Source organism: Nycticebus coucang, chromosome 3, assembly GCF_027406575.1.
Source record: "Nycticebus coucang isolate mNycCou1 chromosome 3, mNycCou1.pri, whole genome shotgun sequence".
Lineage (NCBI taxonomy): Eukaryota > Metazoa > Chordata > Mammalia > Primates > Lorisidae > Nycticebus > Nycticebus coucang.
This window is the reverse complement of record NC_069782.1, coordinates 66,560,370-66,583,156: the sequence shown is the minus strand read 5'-3', so window position 1 is coordinate 66,583,156 and position 22,787 is coordinate 66,560,370. Positions and strand designations below refer to the sequence as shown.

The 22,787-nt window shown below is 49.8% G+C and overlaps 1 protein-coding gene across 14 annotated transcripts in view; it reads left to right on the top strand.

The window, feature by feature from the left end:
- The window catches only part of CACNA1A (calcium voltage-gated channel subunit alpha1 A), a 358,837-nt gene extending 351,960 nt beyond the window's left edge, over positions 1-6,877 (top strand). For 10 of the 14 annotated variants that reach the window (XM_053584930.1, XM_053584936.1, XM_053584927.1 and 7 more), the window contains 7 exons: positions 809-918; positions 1,024-1,162; positions 1,334-1,447; positions 2,789-2,824; positions 3,886-4,072; positions 4,330-4,580; positions 5,319-6,877. In XM_053584930.1, the coding sequence (XP_053440905.1) occupies positions 809-918; positions 1,024-1,162; positions 1,334-1,447; positions 2,789-2,824; positions 3,886-4,072; positions 4,330-4,580; positions 5,319-6,041 (1,560 nt within the window). In that variant the 3' untranslated portion in view covers positions 6,042-6,877. The remainder of the gene's footprint in view (positions 1-808; positions 919-1,023; positions 1,163-1,333; positions 1,448-2,788; positions 2,825-3,885; positions 4,073-4,329; positions 4,581-5,318) is intronic. The other 4 variants (XM_053584931.1, XM_053584933.1, XM_053584939.1 and 1 more) reach the window with 3 other exon arrangements.
- Positions 6,878-22,787: the final 15,910 nt, after the last annotated feature.

The following is a 22,787-nucleotide window of genomic DNA, read 5'->3' as shown; positions in this document are numbered from 1 at the left end:
CCTAAAGGGTCCAGCTATGAGCAAAACAGACAAGAATCCTTGTCCTCAGGGACTGAGCATTCCAGGTGGGAAAATGCTGACCATAACACATGACTGAATCACATAACATGGCAGCAGAGAGGATGCGTCATGGGGGGAAATGGAGCAAAATGCCCCAGAGAGGGGGTGTGCAATGAGAAATGGATGGTTAGAGGGGGCCTCTCTGAGGAGGTGACATCTAAGCAAAGTCATGAAAGAAAAGGGAAGGGAGTAGGCCAAGGAGATATCTGGGGAAGGGCATCCCAAGCAGAAGGAAAAGCCAGCGCAAAGTCCCTGAGGCTGGGCCAAGCCTGGGGCGTTAGGGGAACAGTGAGGAGGTGGGTGTAGTGGAACAGAATGAGTGAAGAAGTTCTGGGAGGTGATAGGGGAGATCCTTCAGGGTTTTGAGGGCTGCAGGGAGGACTCAAGACTTTTACCAAAGTCTTGGGAGCTGTGGAGGGTTCTTGAGCCAAGGTGGTTATAACCTGACTCAGGTGCTCACAGGCACCCTCTGGTGGCTCTGGGGGGGAACAGACTGTGATGGCGGTGAGGGTGGGAGCCAAGAGACCTGGGAGGAGGCACCTGCCCTGGTCCAGCAGGGAAAAGAGGGGGCTGTGACTTTGTGACTTGATAGAGAGATGAGAAGTGGGCCAGCTCTAGGTGAATTTAGAAGAAACTCAAGTCTTGCTAGATCAAACCTGAGGAGGGGGTGGCAAGAGGTGTCAGAATGACTTCTGGCCCCCTGCCCCCACCCTTGTGCTCACATGCTACTCTCTGCTGCCTCTGCCAGGACCGGACACCACTCATGTTCCAGCGCATGGAGCCCCCATCCCCAACGCAGGAGGGTGTTCCCAGCCAGAATGCCCTCCCCTCCACCCAGCTGGACCCAGGAGGAGGCCTGTGAGTGTGGCTCCAGCCAGGAGGCAGGGTGTGGGGTCACTGGTGCCTAGGTTCCAGAAGCCCCCCAAGCACCCACCCCCATCCTGGCCTCTGTCCCCCACACAGGATGGCTCATGAGGGTGGCATCAAGGAAAGCCCATCCTGGGTGACCCAGCGAGCCCAGGAGATGTTCCAGAAGACGGGCACGTGGAGCCCAGAGCGGGGTCCCCCTACTGACATGCCCAACAGCCAGCCCGACTCTCAGGTGCCACTGTTTTCCCCTCCCCACACTGCCCTCACAGCTCTCTGGAGGCCAGGTGGTTCAGGAGAGAGGTGTCGGGGGCCCTCATACCTGCACCTCTGCAGATGCCAGACTACCCCTAGGATCCCTGTGTAAGGCCCCAAGGCTCACCCAGCCTCACCATCTGCCCCACAGTCCGTGGAGATGCAAGAGATAGGCAGAGACGGCTACTCAGACAGTGAGCACTACCTCCCCATGGAAGGCCAGACCCGGGCTGCCTCCATGCCCCGCCTCCCTGCAGAGAACCAGGTGAGAGCTTTTACCCACCACTCTGGGACTAGGCCCCCTCTCCACACCTGGCAGGGCTGGACCCCTGAAGTCTGCAGTGATGTTGGTCACCCTCATCCACAGTCCCTGCCCACTGTGCAGTCCTTCCTTCTGGGCCCCAGCCCAGGGTGGGACCATCTGTCCCTCTCCTGGCCATGCTTGGAGCACCTGGAGGCCGCCCTCCCTAACAGAGGGCAACCCTGGGGCAAGTTTGTGGGTGCTGAGGGGAGAGAGGATTCATCAGAGCCAGGTGACAGCTGTGATCACTAACCCTCCACACACACACCTGAGCACACGTGCACACCATGCATGCAGGTGTGTGCCCACCAATGCACAGACTGCACACACGCACGGGCATCTATGCACTGTGCATACATACGACACGTGCGTACATAGACATGCCCACGTGGCCTGCACATAGTACGTGGAAGGTCCTGGGGCCAGGTAGCAGAATCCTTAGTGGGTCTGCGGGTAGCTGGGGTTTGTATTTTGTCTGATGTCAGTGGGGACTGTGGGCGGGGCAGGGGCGTGGGCCTGATTGTGTGTCTGTGTGTGGCTGCTTTATCCAGCTGCCCGGCCCTCTTGCCTGAGTCGGGGGTGATCCCACTGCAACAGGCTCACCAGGACAGAGGGGCTGGGAGCTGGAGGCATGTTTGGCTGCCTGCCCAGCCTGAGAGGCAGGGGCCCATGGGCCCAGCCCACCACTTGAGGACCATGAACACCAGGACTGAGCACATCAGGCTGCATCAAGCTTCCCGTGTGCTGTGCCGCGCTGTGTGTGCATAGGGTGGGAGGCTGTGCTGTGTGCCTAGTTGGGCCAGAGTCGCCCAAGGTCCTGGCCTCTGGCTGCTGCAAACCTAGGGTGGAGACACCCAGTGTGCATGTGCCTTCCCATTCCTGTCCTAGCTCAAAATTGAGTTGCTGGGCCCCAGGAGAGGGTTGGGACAAGCCCAGAGGACAACCACCACTGGAAGCTTCAAGTGTCAGCTGGGGCCAGGGTCGGGGGTGCATCGCATGTGGCTCCATGGCCACCCTGTCCCATGTGTCAGTCCCATGCCTTTGCCATCTGTCTGTCCGTGTCACCTGTCTGTCTCCTCTGTACTCATGGGAGGGCAGCCACCCGGGCCCCAGGGCACCTACCCCACTCACCAGGGACTTTTAACTTTTCCTTTCCTCCCTCCTTTCTCTCCTCAACTTCACTTATCTGGAGTCCTTCCTTGGCACCCCCTCCACGTACCACCACCTCACTCTCCCTCTTGCCTTTTATATTTATTTTCTTCTTTCTGTTTTTTCTGTGTGCACCATCCCGTGGGGCTGTGACAGAGGAGGAGGGGCCGGCCACGTGGGAATAACCTCAGTGTATGTACTGTACCCGCCCACCGCCCTGTGGGCTCCGGCCCCCTCTTCCTCCCCACCCCCCCTCGTGGGAGTCCCATCATCTCTCTCACCGCCCCCAAGTCCCCTCTTTCTTTGCAGGCCGCAACCCCTTCCCCCCATGGAGCCCCTTCCTTGTGTGTTGTGTCCTGTGTGTGCCCCGAGTTTGCCCTGGCAGGGCGGGGCCACCTCCACCTCCTTCTCTTCAGAGCCCCCACACCAGGATCAGGGCCAGGCTGACCAGGCCCATCCTGCTTGTTCCCCTAACACCACGGACCCCCTGGCCCTGCAGCCTCCTGCCTAGGGCGATGTCTCCGGAGGTCAGCTAGGCTGGGCCTTAGTGTGGGTGGAGGGGGTGTCTTACCCACCTTCCTTCTTACCTCTTATGCCTTCTGTAAATAAGGGTTCTGTCAAGGCTTGACCTGGGGTGCAGTACCCCAAGGATGGGAAGAGGGAGCCCTCTAGGGCCTCAGATGCCAGGTTGGCCTCCTGGGAGCTAGCTAGCCTGGATCTAAGCAGAGAGAACCAGAGTTGAAGGGCAGGAGAGCACAGCGTAGGCCCTGAACCTGGATGCGGATCAGGCCTCCCGGATCAGGTCACCCAGCCATGGGAGGCAACAGCTCCCATCATACCTGGAGATCAGGCTGGGCCGGGGCTGGGGTGAGGCCACAAAGCCAGGTTCCCAGGTTTGTACCCTGAATGTGGGGAGAGCTTCCCTTCGGTCAACCTACCAGACCTAGCCTAGGCCCGGGGCTGGGAGGTGGGGATCAGATGGGGCCTCCTGGCCAGAATCCAGAAAGGTCCTTAACCCTGTCTCCTGAGGACAAAAGAGCTCTCAGTCTCAGCCTGTCCTCAAAGCAGGTAAGCTGGGCTGTGCTCAGGGCCTGGTTGACTTGGAGAAGCTAGGGACCCACAGCACCCCCCAGCCCCTGCCCCTGGACCGTCACTGGAGGCCACCCAATGGGCTGCTGCGATGGGGCGGGAAGGATCATCACCACCTGGTGCTAACCGCTGACCCTGGCCCCCTGGCCTGTCCCCCCATCCAGACCATCTCAGATACCAGCCCCATGAAGCGCTCAGCCTCTGTGCTGGGCCCCAAGGCCCGGCGCCTGGAAGACTACTCGCTAGAGCGGGTCCCACCTGAGGAGAACCAGCGGCACCACCAGCGGCGCCGTGACCGTGGCCACCGTGCCTCTGAGCGCTCTCTGGGCCGCTATACCGATGTGGACACAGGTGGGCACCCCCATGGGGGCCCAGGGACAGGAGGCTCCAGATGAGAAAGCCAGGCAGAGGAGACACTGAGGGTGGAAAAGGGGAGGGGTCCATGGAGAGGGGACAGAGAGGGCTAGGCAATAATGGCTTCAGGGCTTCCTTGCCATGGTCCAGGGTCAGGCCTCTCTCTAGGGCCCCCAGACCTCAAGGTGGTCTCCTATGTGCACATCCACCCCACCCCACCCTCATGGCTGTCTGTGTGACCCCACCCGGCGCAGGCTTGGGGACAGACTTGAGCATGACCACCCAATCTGGGGACCTGCCATCAAAGGAGCGAGACCAGGAGCGGGGCCGGCCCAAGGACAGAAAGCATCGGCAACACCATCACCACCACCACCACCACCACCACCCACCCCCTGACAAGGAGCGCTACATCCAAGAGCGGCCTGACCCTGGCCGGGCCCGGGCCAGGGACCAACGCTGGTCCCGCTCACCCAGTGAGGGTCGCGAGCACATGGCACACAGGCAGGTGGGTGCGGTGTGCAGCAACCTGGGCCAGGGCTCAAGGGCTGGGAGGAGGAGAGGGGCTGATCAGCCATCCATCACACACAGAAAGTCCCCCAGCCAAAGGCCAATGGCCACTCCAGACAAGTGGGTCCCTGATCCTTGGTGGGCTGTGACGTCCAACCCTGCCCGGCATCAGGCTACCCACTACCCGGTGGGGATGCAAACTGCCCCCTCTGCCACACTGGCTCCCCACTCCATCTCCCCAGACCCTTGCCTGCCCACCGCCCCCTCCTCACCCAACCGCAGCTGTTTCCTCTTTGGTTGTGGATCACATTTAAGTTCAGGGCTGTGCTGCCCCTCGCCTTTCGCTTTCCTTTAACCCAGCTTCCCTTTCTGTTTCAATTATGATTTCTGTCCTCTGGACGCCTGTGAGTAATTTTTGAAACTTCTGCTATTTTAACCCCAAAACTTACAAAACTCCATTTCTCATTTCTCTTTTCACTTTGTTGTGTTGGTTTTCGACTCCCCTCCTTCTTGTCTCTCTCACTCCCACTCCTCCCCCTGTGGCTGTTGCTTTTCTCCTTTTTTTCCATTCTGATGTCCTGTGTCTCCCGGCCCTGTCCTCCTCCTTCCTCCCTTCCCTCTGGTCCCTCTCCCGACCTCTCTCTTCCTCCCCATCCTCTGTGTCTCCTCCCATCTCCTTCTGGTTGATTTTGTGGTACCTTTTTTTTTGATTTCCTTTGTTTCAATTTTCGTGTAGGGCAGTAGTTCCGTAAGTGGAAGCCCAGCCCCCTCAACATCTGGTACCAGCACTCCGAGGCGGGGGCGCCGCCAGCTCCCCCAGACCCCCTCCACCCCCCGGCCACACGTGTCCTATTCCCCCGTGATCCGTAAGGCCGGCGGCTCAGGGCCCCCGCAACAGCAGCAGCAGCAGCAGCAGGCAGTGGCCAGGCCAGGCCGAGTGGCCACCAGCGGCCCTCGGAGGTACCCGGGCTCAGCAGCCGAGCCTCTGGCCGGGGAGCGGCCACCCACGGGGGGCCACGGCAGCAGCCGCTCACCAGGGATGGAGCGGCGGGCCCTAGGCCCTGCCCGGAGCGAGTCCCCTAGGGCCTGTCGTCATAGCGGGGCGCGGTGGCCGGCATCCGGCCCACACGTGTCCGAAGGACCCCCGGGTCCCTGGCACCACAGCTACTACCGGAGCTCCGACTATGATGAAGCTGATGGCCGAGGCAGCTTGGGCAATGAAGAGGCCATAGCCGGGGCCTACGATGCACCACCCGCTGTGCGACACACATCCTCAGGCGCCACTGGGCGCTCGCCCAGGACTCCCCGGACCTCGGGCCCGGCCTGCGCCTCGCCTTCCCGGCACCGGCGACTCCCCAACGGCTACTACCCGGCGCACGGACTGGCCAGGCCCCAAGGGCCGGGCTCCCGAAAGGGCCTGCATGACCCCTACAGTGAAAGTGATGACGACTGGTGCTAAGTCTGGGCGGAGTGGGCCCGCCTGGCACCCCACGCACCCCACGCACACACCCCACGCAGAGGCCACGGGGCCCAGCACAGAGGGCCCAGGAGAGGGCCAGCAGAGAGATCCCAGACTCTGAAGGGGCCAGGGCTGGACCACAAGGGTGTCCCACAAAGCCCCTTGGCCAGAACACACTCTCCTGGGAAGCAACAGCACCCCCCACCCAGCCCCGATCCCCGCCCACCCACCCACAACAGGGGATCTTGGGTGGGGGGCAGAGGGCAGACAAACCATGGCGTCAAGGGATTTGAATTAACTCAGACATTTTTGGAGAACCTTGGGAAACATGGAAAAAAACACATACACACACAAAAAAACATTTTTAAAAGAAAAAAATGGGGGAAAAAATAGCTTCTATTGATGAGTTTTATCATCTCAATCGAATCTTTCCTTTCCCTGGTAAATGCGAGCTGGTGGCCTTGTGGCAGAGAGCGGGAGGAAGTGGACATCCAGCGCCCCACACGGACCACCAGATACACTCGCATCCACACACGTTCAGACACAGGAGTGCTTGCCGGTTATACCAAACCCTACTATTACTGCCTGCAGAAATCAATTTAAAAATAATAATAATAAATGATTTTTAAAAGTACAAAAAAATTATTGGTTGAGAAAAGAGGCACTTTTTTCTGACATTTGGTTCTGCTTGAAATAACAAAAGAAGAAAAAACAAAACAACCACCACCACCAAATTCCTTTGCTTCTTTTTTCCTACCTTGTTTGAAAACCGTGGGCTTGGGACTGTGAATTATTGCATGACATTAAAAAAGAGGAAAAAAATAAAAAACACTGAATCAAAGGGCTTTTGAATGGGAGTGGTCCTTGTCCCTTGGTGAAGCACCCTGCTTGGGTCTGTCCCCTGAGGAATCATAGAAGAACCGGCTTTGTTAGCTACTGGAAGAAGTGTTTGAAAGTGAGAAAGATAAGAAAGCTATAGGGCTCCAGTCCCTGGCTCTTTGCAATGTCTGGGTGTTGTCCCAAACCCCTGCAGTGAGCCCCACAAGCTTTCCCCCTCACAGAGCTCAGTGGCCAGAGCTGGAGGTTTCCTGACTGCATTAGTGTCTTGGGAAAGCCACAACCAAAGACCCCAACCAGGTCCTGGCCAGCTGTTCTCACTGCGGGGCCAGGCAGAGCACCCTGTCCCCCACTAAATGCTGTTAGCCACTGGCCCACATTCCCCCTGATGCTTAGGTCTCAACTAAGAGTCACCATCCTGAATTATAAACCACCCTAGAGGGTTGGCTGGCAACACCCGTGAGGCACCCAGTGTCATCAGAATTCCTACTGGGAATGCCCTGCAGGAGCCACCTGGCAAACCCGGTTCAGGTATGTCCTAGAAGGTTTTCCACAGTGAGAAGTGACCCCCGCTCTGTCCCAGCCTTTGGCACCTCCCAACCCAGCTCACCCACCCTCAAGCACCTGTTTTTGAGGGACCCTGCCCTGATACACAGACTCTCTTGAGATGTCCCCAAATTACCCACAGCTAGAGGAGAGTTCAGAGGTCCAAGTCGGAGTAGCCCCATACATGGCAGGGAGTGGTCACAGCCAGCCCAAGGTGAAGGCAGCTCATTGGAGGTACGGGTGGGGGCAGGGTTCTCATGGGGGCCCCCCCACAGCCTGTCCTCCATTAACCTTCAGCCTCACCCATGCTCCTGTCCACCCACCTGTACACGTCCACTCCCACCTTCCAAAAACCAGCACACAAAGGAAAGCAGTAGAGGACCCCCCCACCCCCAGAACCTCACCTCCCTGCCTGTTTCATGACTGCTTCTGTGAACATTGTCTGTATCCACAGATCTGTAGACAGATGAGGAGCGGAGGGGACTATTTCCATTTATATGCACAAAGGGCCAGTTATTCCTCTTGTTTTCATGTGGCCAGGGGCCTTTCTTTGCCCTGAAAAAGCAGCTCTTGGTTCTCCAAAATCTATAAAAAAAAAAGATGGATGGTCCTCAGGAAACATCTCATGCTGTTACCAGATGAAGAATTGAAGGCTGGGCATGGAGAGACTAAACACAGATGTGTACTACACCTTGACTTTGAGGCTTTTCATTAAACCCTGAGGCCACCTCTGCTGGCCTGCTCCTCCTACAACTCAGCTCCACATCAGTGGCTGTATGACTTCGGGAAAGTGATTTAACCACTCTGTGTCTGTTTTCCCATCTGTAAACTGGAGCCACAATTGAGGTGCTTATGGAGATTAAAAGCATTGTTCTACAGCAGTAATCAGCTGCTTTCTCTCTCTCTCTTTTTCTTTCTTTCTTTCTTTTTTTTTTTTGAGACAAAGTCTCATTCTGTTATCCTGGATGGAATGCCCTGGTGTCACAGCTCACGAAAACCTCAAACTCCTGAGCTCAAATGATCCACCTGCCTTAGCCTTCCAGAGTGCATTGCACCTGACCAAAAATTAACTTTTTAAAAAAGGCAGTGTTGGTTTGGCGCCTGTAGCACAATGGTTACTGTGCCAGCCACATGCACCGAGGGTGGTGGGTTTGAGCCCAGCTGGGGCCAGCTAAACAACAATGACAACTGCAACAACAACAAAAATAAATAAATAAATAAAACTTTATAAAAAATAAATGAATAAATAAAAGGCAGTGTTCAGGATTTGGCCTCTACCCTACATCAGTAGTTCCCAAACTTTATGGTCATGATACCCCTTTACATTCTTAAAAATCACTGAAGACCTTGAAAAGCAACTATTTATGTAAGTTACAGCTAGATACTAACCATTTAAAAATTAAAACTAAAGTTTTAAAACTGTTCATTAGTTTTAAAATCACAATCAACAACAAACTACACTATATGATAACAAATAATGTTTTTATGTTTCTAAAAATAATAATAATCCATGAGAAGAGGGGCTTTTTTAACATATCCACACCTTTTTTTTTTTTTTTTTTTTTTGCAGTTTTGGCCAAGGCGGGGCTTGAATCCGCCACGCCCGGTATATGGGGCTAGTGCCCTACTCCTTGAGCCACAGGCGCCACCCTTTTTTTTTTTTTTCTTTTTTAGACAGAGTCTCAAGCTGTCCCCCTGGGTAGAGTGCAGTGGCATCATAGCTCACAGCAACCCCCAACTCCGGCTCAAGCAATCCTCTTTTGTTAGTAGAGACGGGATCTCACTTTTGCTCAGGCTGGTCTCGAACTCATGAGCTCAAAGCAATCCCTCCACCTCAGCCTCTCAGAGTGCTAGGATTATAGGCATGAGCTACCATGCCCAGCTTCCACACCTTACTAATACCGGCTTAACAGAGACAGCTATGTCCTCAGCTCCAGCTCTGCATTCAACCTGCTGCGATTTCTAATATCCCCTGCAAAACTCACTATGCATGTTGTGAGGGAACAAAAGGGGTAAAGACTAAGAACATCTTTTTTTTTTTTTTTGTAGAGACAGAGTCTCACTTTATGGCCCTCGGTAGAGTGCCGTGGCCTCACGCAGCTCACAGCAACCTCCAACTCCTGGGCTTAAGCGATTCTCTTGCCTCAGCCTCCCGAGTAGCTGGGACTACAGGCACCCGCCACAACGCCCGGCTATTTTTTGGTTGCAGTTTGGCCGGGGCCAGGTTTGAACCCGCCACCCTCGGTATATGGGGCCGGCGCCTTACCAACTGAGCCACAGGCACCGCCCAAGACTAAGAACATCTTAATATTATAAAATAATTTGGTTTTATGGATACTCTAGAAGGGTCTCAGCAGCCCCCAGGATTCCAGGCCCCTTTGAGAACTTCTGTTCTCGTAGTAGTTGTCCCTTACTATGACCATTATAACTGTAGCATCAAAACAAAATTATCAAGCTGAGCATGGTGTCTCATGCCTATAAACTCAGCACTGTGGGAAGCCAAGGCAGGAGGATGGCTTGAGCCCAGGAGTTCAAACCCTGCCTGGGCAACACAGCAAGACCCCATCTCCAAAAAAAAAATTTTTTTTTTAATTAGCTAAGGCAGGGAGATTGCTTGAGCCTGGGACATTGAAATTGCAGTGAGCTATGATCACACCACTGCAGTGGTGTGTGACAGAGCAAGACCTTGTTTCTAACAAAAAGAAGGGGAAGGGGAGATATGGTTTATTCTTGGACAGGTCTCACTTGAACTTACCTTGCCAACGAAGTCTGCACACTCCAGATGGCAAGGCAGACAGAGCTCCTTCTAAAATAATGGCATCCAGGACCAGGTGCAGTGGCTCACGCCTATAATCCCAGCACTCTGGGAGACCGAAGTGAGTGGATCCCTTGACCTCATGGGTTTGAGACCAGGCTGAGCAAGAGCAAGACCCCATCTTTTAAAAATAGTCGGGCATTGTTGCAGGCACCTATAGTCCCAGCTACTCAGGAGGCCGAGGCAAGAGAATCATTTGAGCCCAAGAGTTTGAGGTTGCTGTGAGCTGTGACACCATCGCACTCTACCAGGGGCAAGAAAGTGAGACTCAGTCTCAAAAAAATAAAATAAAATAATACCATCTGGGAAGTGACTGGTTCAATGAGAAGCGAAAGAAGACTTTTTTTTTTTTTAGAGACACAGTCTCACTTTGTCACCCTTGGTAGAGTGCCATGGCATCACAACTCACAGCAACCTCAAACTCTTGGGCTTAAGTGATTCTCTTGCCTCAGCCTCCCGAGTAGCTGGGACTACAGGCACCCGCCACAATGCTAGGCTATTTTTTTTGTTGCAATTTGGCCAGGGCTGGGTTTGAACCCACCACCCTCAGTATAAGGGGCCGACATCCTACTCACTGAGCCTCAGGCACTGCCTGGAAGGTTTTAACTTCCTAACCAGGCAGCTAGACAAATCACAAACCCCACAGGCTTAAAGAAGCTGCCTGCCCCTGAGGTGGGGCTGGCCTCCAAGGAAGGTCCCCCACCCATGGCACTGAGACAAAGCATATTCAGCAGTCAGCAGGATGTGCTGAGACCCATGCAATTCCCTCTGCAGACAAGGAGGCTTCAGCCATCTGTCCTCCAGGGAACAAGGCTCACTGCTAGATTCCCCAGATCTAAAGGCCAACGTTATGGCTGAGTGCTGCAGGCTGGACCACACTGTCTGGCTGGAGTGAGCACAAGCTGCTCAGGAGACACGTGGTGGGAGGATCAGAAGATGAAGAGGTGGGAGAAGGGTAAGGCCATTGTCTCACATCCCCTCGGTTCATTTCCTAGACCACATCACCTGGAAGGCTAAAGGGGCAAAGAATAGGAGGTTCTGAGGCCCATGTGTAGTGTGCAAATGCCCTGGGCAGCTCCCTTCCAGGGACAGCACAGTCCAAGATTCTGTTTCAGACGTTTCCTTGTGACTTCAAGAAATTACCATCCCTTCTCTGCAATCCCCTCTACGAGCCTCAATGTTCTGTCTGTAAAATGAGGACCCATCATTGTGTCAGAAAAGAAAAACCTCACTTTTTTAATTCACAGGCCTCCAGCTAACAAAAGATAGATTAACAGGAGAAAATGCACACCAAAATTCACAGTATTTATGAACGATGGAGAAGAATTTCACTATTCACAGAAGAATAGTGAAACTCAAAGATGGGTCAGAGTCAGGAGCTTGTATACGTTCATTTTAACAAAGGAAAAGGTGTTTGAGCTTTGAGGAATGATATGTTGTGGGAAGTGACTAGGAAATATATGGGGGAAACTAATGGAAGATTAGTTATTTCAGTAAAATTTGTTTATTGTGGACTCATCATGGGACTGACTCTCCATCTCCAGTGATAAAAATTACTCCCTTCTCTCCAAGGACAAGATGGAACACTTCCACAAAGGGAAATTTATGTCACCTTCTTTTTTTTTTTTTTTGAGACAGAGTCTTACTTTTTCGCCCTCAGTAGAGTGCTGTGTCATTGTAGCTCACAGCAACCTCCAACTCTTGGGTTCAAGTGATCCTCTTGCCTCAGTTTTTCATTTTTAATAGAGACGGGGTCTCACTCTCACTCAGGCTGGTCTTGAATTCCTGAGCTCAAGCCATCCGCCCACCGTGGCCTCCCAGAGTACTAGGATTACAGGCATGAGCCACTGCGCCCAGCCATATCATTTTCTTAAAGGGAAATTTATACCTAGCTTTGAGGCAAAAAGGGAAAAGCAGAGAATTCTCTCTGCATCTATAGTTTCTAGTTGCCTTCTGCTCAAAATAATCTGTATGCTAAAGTGCTATAACTGTGCGTACCCTATCCTGATCCCCTTTACCTGCCATCATGGGTCCCAATGCTGGGCTTGAGGACTCTCATTGGATAGGTCAGCTTGCAAGCAGTCCCAGCTTCAGGGACTGCTGATTCCTCAGGAACTCAGGGCAGCATAAGGTGAAGGCCTGATTTAAGCTAGGCATGGTGGTGCACACCCATAGTACGCAGGAGACTGAGGCAGGAGGATCAAGGCTGAGCCTGAGAGTTCAAGGCTGCAGTGAGCTATGATGACACCATTGCACTCCAGCCTGGGTGAGAGAAGACTTCATTTCAGAAACAAACAAACAAACAAACAAACAAACAAAAAACCCTGATTTTAGAGAAGTAAGCAGAAGGGGAGGATGATGATGGGGACAGAACACCCAGCCAGGGAGCTACCTATATTTTACTGTGAAAATCCTCACCCACAACAAAGCTAATCTCGTATAGATACCAGTGCTTAAAGTGATAAAATGTGTTGTAAGATTTTTTTAAATGGGGTAAGTCAGGGCATGGTGCCTAACACCTGTAATCCTCGTAGTCTGGGAGGCCAAGGCCAGTGGATCACTTGACCTCACAAGTTCAAGACTAGCCTGAGCTAGAGTGACACCCCTATCTCTACAAAAAAAAAAAAAAAATAGCCAGACATTGTGGTGGGCACCTGTAGTCACAGTTACTCGGAGGCTAAGGCAAGAGAATCACTTGAGCCCAAGAGTCTAAGGTTGCTGTGAGCTATGACGCCATGACACTCTTCCTGGGGGCAACAAAATAAGACTCTGTCTCAAAAAAAAAAATGGGGGTCACTGAGAAGGGTATAGATGATGATAAGTTAATTAATAACAATGTACCTTAATCAGTGATAGATACCCTAAAAGCCCTCACTCAACAACTATGCAATCTATGCATGTAATAAGATTGTATGTGTACCCCATAAATTTGTAAAAATAAAAAACATTTAAAAATGAATATATCTGGGGCAATGCCTGTGGTTCAGTGAGTTGGGTGCCGGCCCCACATACTGAGGGTGGCAAGTTCAAACCCGGCCCTGGCCAAACTGCAACAAAAAATAGCAGAGCGTTATGGCGGGCGCCTGTGGTCCCAGCTACTCGAGAGACTGAGGCAAGAGACTAGCCTAAACCCAAGAGCTGGAGGTTGCTGTGAGCTATGATGCCACGGCACTCTACCAAGGGCAACAAAGTGAGACTTTGTCTCTTAAAAAATTTACATACATATGAATATATATATTCATATATATATGCGCCTGTAGCTCAGAACCAGCCACATACACTGGAGCTGGAGGGTTCGAATCCAGCCCAGGCCTGCCAAACAACAGTGACAACTACAACCAAAAAATAGACAGGCATTGTAGTAGGCATCTGTGGTCTCAGCTGCTTGGAAGGCTGAGGCAGGAGAATTGCTTGAGCCCAGGAGTTTGAGGTTGTTGTGAGCTGTGACGCCATGCTACTCTACCTAGGGCAACAAAGTGAGACTCGGTCTACAAAAAAAAAAAAAAAGAATATATCATCTAAATAGTACTAAATATTAAACTGATAGAGGCCATCTACAGCAAACCCATAGCCAATATTGTATTGAATGGAGTAAAATTGAAATCATTTCCACTCAGATCAGGAACCAGGCAAGGATGCCCACTGTCTCCACTGCTTTTAACATTGTAATGGAAGTCTTAGCCACTGCAATCAGGCAAGAGAAGGCAATCAAGGGGATCCAAATAGGAACAGAGGAGATCAAACTGTCACTCTTCGCAGATGATATGATTATATATCTGGAAAACCCCAGGGAATCAACTACAAAACTCCTAGAAATGATCAAGGAATACAGCAACATCTCAGGATACAAAATTAACACTCAAAAATCTGTAACCTTTATATATACCAACAATAGTCAAGGGGAAAAAACAATCAAGGACTCTATTCCCTTTATAATAGTGCCAAAGAAGATGAAATACCTGGGAGTGTATCTAACTAAGGACGTGAAAGAGCTCTATAAAGAGAACTATGAAACTCTGAGAAAAGAAATAGCTGAAGATGTTAACAAATGGAAAAATATACCATGCTCATGGCTGGGAAGAATCAACATTGTTAAAATGTCTATACTACCTAAAGCAATCTACAGATTTAATGCAATCCCTATTAAAGCACCTCTCTCATACTTTACAGACCTGGAAAAATTAGTATTTCATTTTATATGGAAACAGAAAAAAACTCGAATAGCCAAGACCTTACTCAGAAATAAAAACAAATTGGGAGAAATCACACTTCCAGACTTCAGACTATACTATAAATCAATAGTGATCAAAACAGCGTGGTACTGGCACAAAAATAGAGAGGTAGATGTATGGAACAGAATTGAAGACCAACAGGTGAACCCAGACAATTATCGTCATTTGATCTTTGATAAGCCTATCAAAAATATAAATTGGGGAAAAGATTGCCTATTCAACAAATGGTGCTGGGTGAATTGGCTGGCAACCTGTAGAAGACTGAAACTGGACCCACACCTTTCTCCTCTAACAAAAAATTGATTCTCACTGATTAAAGGACTTAAACTTAAGACATGAAACTATAAAAATTCTTAGAAAGTTTGCAGGGGAGGGCGGCGCCTGTGGCTCAGTCCGTAAGGCGCCAGCCCCATATACCGAGGGTGGCAGGTTCAAACCCGGCCCGGCCAAACTGCAACCAAAAAAAATAGCCGGGCGTTATGGCAGGCACCTGTAGTCCCAGCTACTTGGGAGGCTGAGGCAAGAGAATCGCTTAAGCCCAGGAGTTGGAAGTTGCTGTGAGCTGTGTGAGGCCCCAGCACTCTACCGAGGGCCATAAAGTGAGACCCTGTCTCTACAAAAAAAAAAAAAAAAGAAAGAAAGTGTGCAGAGGAAACACTTGAAAAAATTGCCCTCAGAGAATACTTTATGAGGAGGACACCCCGGGCAATTTAAGCAACATCAAAAATACATTACTGGGATCTGATCAAATTAAAAAGCTTCTGCATGGCCAAGTACACACTAAGTAAAGCAAATACACAGAATGGGAGAAGATTTTTGCAAGCTATATTTCTGACAAAGGTTTAATAACCAGAATCCACAGAGAACTCAAAATTATTACTAAGAAAAAAACAAGTCATCCCATTTCGTTGCAGGTAAGAGACATGAACAGAAGCTTCTCTGAAGAAGGCAGGCGCATGGTCTACAGAGACATGAAAAAATGCTCATCATCTTTAATCATCAGAGAAATGCAAACCAAAACTACTCTGAGATACCATCTAACTCCAGTAAGAGTAGCCCATATCACAAAATCCCAAAACTACAGATGTCGGCGTGGATGTGGAGAAAAGGGAACACTTCTGCACTGCTGGTGGGAATGCAAGCTAGTATGTTCCTTTTGGAAGGAAGTTTGGAGAACACTTAGGGATCTAAATGTAGACCTGCCATTTGATCCTGCAATTCCTCTTCTAGGGGTATATCCAAAGGACCAAAAACCATTTGGCAATAAAGATATTTGCACCAGATTGTTCATTGCAGCTCAATTTATATTTGCCAAGTCCTGGAAGAAGCCCAAGTGCCCATCCACCCATGAATGGATTAATAAATTGTGGGCTCAGTGCCTGTGGCTCAAGCGGCTAAGGCACCAGCCATATGCACCTGAGCTGGCGGGTTCGAATCCAGCCCTGGCCTGCCAAACAACAATGATGGCTGCAACCAAAAAATAGCCAGGCATTGTGGCAGCCACCTGAGTCCCAGCTACTTAGGAGGCAGAGGCAGGAGAATCGCTTGAGCCCAGGAATTGGAGGTTGCTGTGAGCTGTGATGCCATAGCACTCTACCCAGGGCGACAGCCTGAGGCTCTGACTCAAAAAAAAGAAAAGAAAAAAAGAAATTGTGGTATATATATACCATGGAATACTATGCAGCATTAAAAAAAATGGAGGGTGGCACCTGTAGCTCAGTGGGTAGGGTGCCAGCCCCATATACCAAGGGTGGTGGGTTCAAACCCAGCCCTGGCCAAATTGCAACAAAAAAATAGCCTGGCGTTGTGGTGGGCACCTGTAGTCCCAGCTACTCAGGAGGCTAAGGCAAGAGAATTGCTTAAGCCCAGGAGTTGGAGGTTGCTGTGAGCTGTGTGATGCCACGGCACTCTACCTAGGGTGATGGAGTGAGACTCTGTGAAAAAAAAAAAAAAATGGAGACTTTACCTCTTTTATGTTTACATTGATGGAGCTGGAAAATATTCTTCTTAGTAAAGTATCTCAGGAATGGAAAAAATATATATCCAATGTACTCAGTACTGCTGTGAAACCAATTTAGGATCACTCACGCATATGAAAAATGAAACACAGCTATAACCTAGGATGAAGGAGGGAAGGGGAGAGAGAGGGGAAGGGAGGGGGCGGGTCGATAGAGGGAGGATTAGTAGGGGGACCACACCTATGGAACATGTTGCAAGTACAAGTTGGATCTATCAGGTGTAGAACACAAATGTCTTAATGCTGTAATTGGGTAAATGAGGTGAAGGCTATGTTGATGAGTAGGATGTAAGCACTCCAATGTGTGCAAATAATCAACACATTGAATCCCATAATGGCATAAATGTATTCATGATCTGTGTACAAATGACTTAATAAAAAAAAGAGAGAAAAAAATTTTAAAGTACTAAATAAAAATATATACAAAGAAAAACAGATGACTTTTTTTTTAATTAAAGAGATAGAAGTTGTGTTAGTCTCCTGTGGCTGCTGTTAACAAATTAGCACATTTGTTTAAGTGTGAAACAACAGAAATTTATTCTCCCATGATTCTGGAGGCCAGACATCTGAAGGCAAAGGCTGGGCAGGCTTGGCTTCTTCTGAAGGCTCTTGCAGAGGTCCCCAAACTTTTTAAACAGGGGGCCAGTTCGCTGTCCCTCAGACCATTGAAGGGCCAGGCTATAGTTTAAAAAGAAAAGGTATGAACAGGGCAGTGCCTATAGCTCAAAGAAGTAGGCGCCAACCCCATATACCAGAGGTGGTGGGTTCAAACCCGGCCCCAGCCAAAAACTGCAGGAAAAAAAAAAGCTATGAACAAATTCATATGCACACTGCACATATCTTATTTTGAAGTAAAAAAACAAAATGGGAACAAATACAATCACACCGCCTCATGTGGCCCACAGGCTGTAGTTTGAGGACCCCTGCGAGGAGATGCCATGCCTTTCTTCTAGCTTCTGGTGGTTGCCAGCAATACTTGGTGTTCCTTGGCTTGTGGTTACCAACAAGCACCGTCAATGAAGCAGAGAGTGAGCCCCTAGGAGACACTGAATCTGCCAGTTTCTTGGTCTTGGATCCCAGCCTCCAGAACTGTGACCAATATATTTCTGTCATTTATAAATCACCTGTCTGTGGCATTTTGTTATAGGAGCCCAAACAGACTGAGACAGATGCTATTCAACCCATAGCAATACATAGTATAAGTGGTAAAGTTGGTGTAGAAAAGCAACTAGGGGGGATGGGTATGGCCATACACCCATACACATGGCCCACACCTGTAATCCCAGAGCTTTGTGAGGCTAAGGCAGGAGGATCACTTGAGGCCAGGAGTTTGAGACCAGCTTGGGCAAAAGAGCAATACCTCGTCTCTACTAAAAATGTTAAAATTAGCTAAACCTAGTGGTGCACATCTGTAGTCCCAGCTACTCAGGAGCCTGAGGCAGGAGTATTGTTTGAGCTCAGGAATTCAATGTTACAGTGCACTAGTGTACTCCAGCCTTGGCAAAAGAGCAAGACCCTTTATCAAAAAAAAATAAAAGGGCAGCGCCTGTGGCTCAGTGGGTAGGGTGCCGGCCCCATATACCGAGGGTGATGGGTTCAAACTCAGCCCCAGCCAAACTGCAACAACAACAACAAAAATAGCTGGGCACTACTTGGGAGGCTGAGGCAAGAGAATCACCTCAGCCCAGGAGTTGGAGGTTGCTATGAGCTGTGACACCACGGCACTCTGCCAAGGGTGACAAAGTGAGACTCTGTCTCTAAAATAAAGAAAAGAAAAGAAGAAAGAAAGAAAGAAAAAGAGAGAGCGAGAGTGAGAGAGAGAAAGAAAGAGAGAAAAACTGAGATAGTGTCTAGAAGTGACCAAGTCATGGGACATGGCCAGATAAGGAAGTGTTTAACAACTGGCTCTGTCCCCCAACAGTGAGTTCTACAGGAACTGGCTTTACCCTGAGCACTCCGCTCGTGCACACAGTTACTATTATGAGGAATTTCCCACTCACTCACCATGTTGGGCACGCACCTGCTGAAAGCCAGATGAGGACAGCCAGACAAGGAGTAGAGTTTGTGGAGAGACAGACAGACACAGAAATCACAATGGCCCCACCCACACCCTAAATCTGTCATGACAGCCCCATCCAGTAAACATGACGCCTACATTTCTTCTGTCCTCCTGTCTCTGCCGCCCCTACCCTGCCAGGAATAGTGGCAAGTACTCCCCTGTGGTCTCTCATCATGCCCACCACATCTAGTGCTTCTCCAAACCTCAGGCCCCTCCCAGCCTAGCCCAGATTTACATCATGCCAAGCTCCTCTCAGCCCCCTCAGTTCTCTCACACCTGCCCCTGCAGCCTGCAAAGACCACCCATCGCCACCCAGCTGCACACCTTCTCCACTTGTTTTTTCTCTAGTTTTTGTTGGTTTGTTTGTTTGTTTTTAAGAGAGACAGGGCCTTACTCTGTCACCCAGTCTGGAGGGCAGTGGTGCGATCATAGCTCACTGCAGCCTCAAACTCCTGGGCTCAAATGATCCTCCTACCTCACTCTCCTGAGGAGCTAAGACTACAGGTGCATGCCATCATGCCTGGCTGGTTGTTTGGAGATTGGGTGGAAGGGGGTTGGTTTTGTTTTTGTCTTTATTCAGGCAGTATCTTGCTATGTTGCCCAGGCTAGTCTCAAACTCTTGACCTCAAGTGATCCTCCTGCCTCAGCCTCCCAAAGTGCTGGGATTACAGGTGTGAGCCACTGCCACCTGCCCCCTTTAGGTTTTTTTTATTGATGTATAACAGATATATACAGATTCAAGGTACATGTGATAATGTAATATATTCATATAATTTGTAAATATCAAATCAGTATACTTGAATTATCTATCACCTTAAATATTTATCTTCTCTTTATGCTAGAATCATTTCCTCTCTTCTACTCATTTTGAAATATAAAATGGATTGGGTGGCGCCTGTGGCTCAAGGAGTAGGGTGCCGGTCCCATATGCCGGAGGTGGCAGGTTCAAACCCAGCCCTGGCCAAAAACCACAAAAAAAAAATAAAAAATAAATATAAAATGAATTATTGTAAACTCCAGTCAGCCTACTGATTTGTCTACAGCTGTCTTGCTTCTTCTATCAAACCATATATTTGGACCCACTAGTCAATTTCTCTTTGTCCCTCTCCCCCTCCTCTTCCTAGATTCTGGTAACCACTGATCTGTTCTCTAGCTTCATGAGATCCATTTTTTAGCTCCCCAGATGTAAATCTACTCATTCACAGCTAAGTCATCTTCAGCAAAGGTGTCAAGAACATACAATGGGCAGAGGACAGGGGCTGGGCATGGTGTCTCACTCCTGTAATCCTTGCACTTCGGGAGGCTGAAGCAGAAGGATTGCTTGAGGTCAGGAGTTCAAGACCAGCCTCAGCAAGGGCAAGACCCCATCTCTATTAAAAATAGAAAATTTTTCGGGCGGCGCCTGTGGCTCAGTGAGTAGGGCGCCAGCCCCATATGCCGAGGGTGGCGGGTTCGGACCCAGCTCCGGCCAAACTGCAACCAAAAAATAGCCGGGCGTTGTGGCGGGCGCCTGTAGTCCCAGCTGCTCAGGAGGCTGAGGCAAGGGAATCGCGTAAGCCCAAGAGTTAAGAGGTTGCTGTGAGCCGTGTGACGCCACGGCACTCTACCTGAGGGCGGTACAGTGAGACTCTGTCTCTACAAAAAAAAAAAAAAAAAATAGAAAATTTTTCTAAAAAATAGAAAAATTAGCCAGGTGTGGTAATTAATGCATTTAGTCCCAGCTACTTGGGAGGCTGGGATAGGAGGATCACTTGAGCCCAGGAGTTTGAGGCTGCGGTGAACTATGATCATGCTCCAGCTGAGTGACAGAGCAAGAACCTGTCTCAAACAAACAAATAAATGGTGCTAGAAAACTGAATAACTATATATAGAAATACGAAACTAGACTCCTAATCTCTCACTGTACACAAAAATCAAATCAAAATGGAGTAAAGACTTAAATCTGAAACCTGAAACTATAAAACTAGTAGAAGAAAACATTAAGGGAAATGCTCCAGGACATTTGGTGTGGGCAAAGATATTTTGTGTAAGACCCCAAACAAAGTAAAAATAGAAAAATGGAATTATGTCTTTTTTTTGGTTTTGGTTTTGGTTTTTGTTGTTGTTTTAAGAGAAGACGACTCCTCCCTAGGTTGACTGCTGGCCTCAAACTCCTGGGAAAAAGGAATCCTCCTGCCTCAGCCTCCTGAGTAGCTGGGACTACAGGCACTCACCACTGCACCTGGCTCAGACAAAAGGTTTTAAGCGTGCCCAGGCATCTTCTTCTCCAAAAGTGCTTTCTAAACCTCAGAATCATCCTGGCTGATCAAAGACCACATTATAATCATCAATCAATTGGATAATCAAATTTGACTCAGAGCCCTGCAAAATTAAGTCCAGGGCTCTGTTCATGGTGGCGCCCCCAGCTCCTAGCACCCAGGAAGAAAAAGTGGGAGGATGGGTGGCGCCTGTGGCTCAAGGAGTAGGGCACCGGTCCCATATGCCGGAGGTGGCAGGTTCAAACCCAGCCCCGGCCAAAAACCACAAAAAAAAAAGTGGAAGGATAAGGAGATAGGTGGACAGGGTGGGTTGAGGAAGCGGGAGTATTGGTTGACCTGAGGTTGCATACCCTGGGCAAATGCAACAACAGGCGTGCCAACAGTGCCACCTAGAGGTCAGATGGAGAACAGCCAAGGGCACGCCCACTCTAACTACAGCTGGTGGGGAAAGGGAAAACTTGGATCCAGGAGAAGGCAATGAAGGGCATTAGAGAATCTCACCTCCCAGCTCCAAGGACAGAAGTATGACCAATGGGGATATCATGGATATAGATCAAAAGAACTATCTAATGGGGCAGCGCCTGTGGCTCAGTGAGCAGGGCGCCGGCCCCATATACCAAGGGTGGCGGGTTCAAACCCAGCCCCGGCCAAACTGCAACAAAAAAATAGCCGGGCGTTGTGGCGGGTGCCTGTAGTCCCAGCTACTCCGGAGGCTGAGGTAGGAATCACCTAAGCCCAGGAGTTGGAGGTTGCTGTGAGCTGTGTGACGCCATGGCACTCTACCGAGGGCAATAAAGTGAACTCTGTCTCTACAAAAAAAAAAAAAAAAAACAATAATAATAATAAAAGAACTATCTAATGACTACATCTACTCAGAATAGAGCAAATGGCCCAGGCAGGTGGAACATTCCTAAGCCAACAGATGCTAGAGGTTGAAAACTGTAGGCCTCTGAGCTTCTGCATCCTCCCTTTTTCAAGAAGAGCCCAGCGGAAATTGGAAGCTGGCAGAGGAGCTCCAGAAAACACAGTCAGAGGAAGGGCCAATTAGAATGGGCAAAGGATGAAGAGAGGAGCGTTCAGGTCAGAAGACTAAGAATCAGAAAAAAGTTTGGGGGGTTTTTTGGTTGATTATGATGGTATCAAAAAATAATTCATTATTCTTCCTCTTACTAAAACACTGTCTTATTGGTCTGGGGTGGCAGTAGGGCAGAAAGTAGAGGCAAAATATGTTTCTTTGGGATCGGTTCCATTCTTCATTACGCCTTCTTGAGATGGACGGGGCTTTGCCATGGCTCCCCATTGATTTGAGAGTAATATTTACATTCTTCTTTACATTCCTGTAGAGTCATCCAGTTGTCAGCTTTGACCCAATGGTTCCATGAGCTCATGGCAAAATGTTTAATTCTCTATCCAAAAAGCTCATCCCAGTACTTCCTCCATCACTGTTTCCTCCTGAAGCTCCTTTTAGAAAAAGAAAGGGAGGATTTGAGTGATGAGGCCCCACGTGCTAGCCCAAGCAGCTGCCAGCCAGGGACCCAGAAAAAAGTTTGATTATAGCCAGGTGTGGTGGTGCATGCCTTGGGTCCCAGCTACTTCAGAGACCACAGCAGGAGGATCACTTCAGCCCAGGAGTTCAAGGCTGCAGTGAGCTATGATGATACCACTGCACTCCAGCCTGAGCAACAGCCTATCTCAAAAAAGAAAAAAGTGACCTCAATTCTTACCCGGTTTGTTTCTCTCCATTCATCCCTACTCTGAGGGTGAAAACATTTTCCCGCTGGTTGAGGTTTAATAGTGTCCTCCGTCCTCTCTGTCCCTGTCCCACACACACGCCTTCCCACTAAATTACTGAACAAGAACAATAATCTCCAGGTCTTTGAATTTCAGGTGATCAAAAGTTCAAGGCAGTTCCAGATATTGCACCTACCTCTGTACTCTGACCCCACCCACCCAGAGAAAAAGAGCAAGGTTCTGTTGCCTTG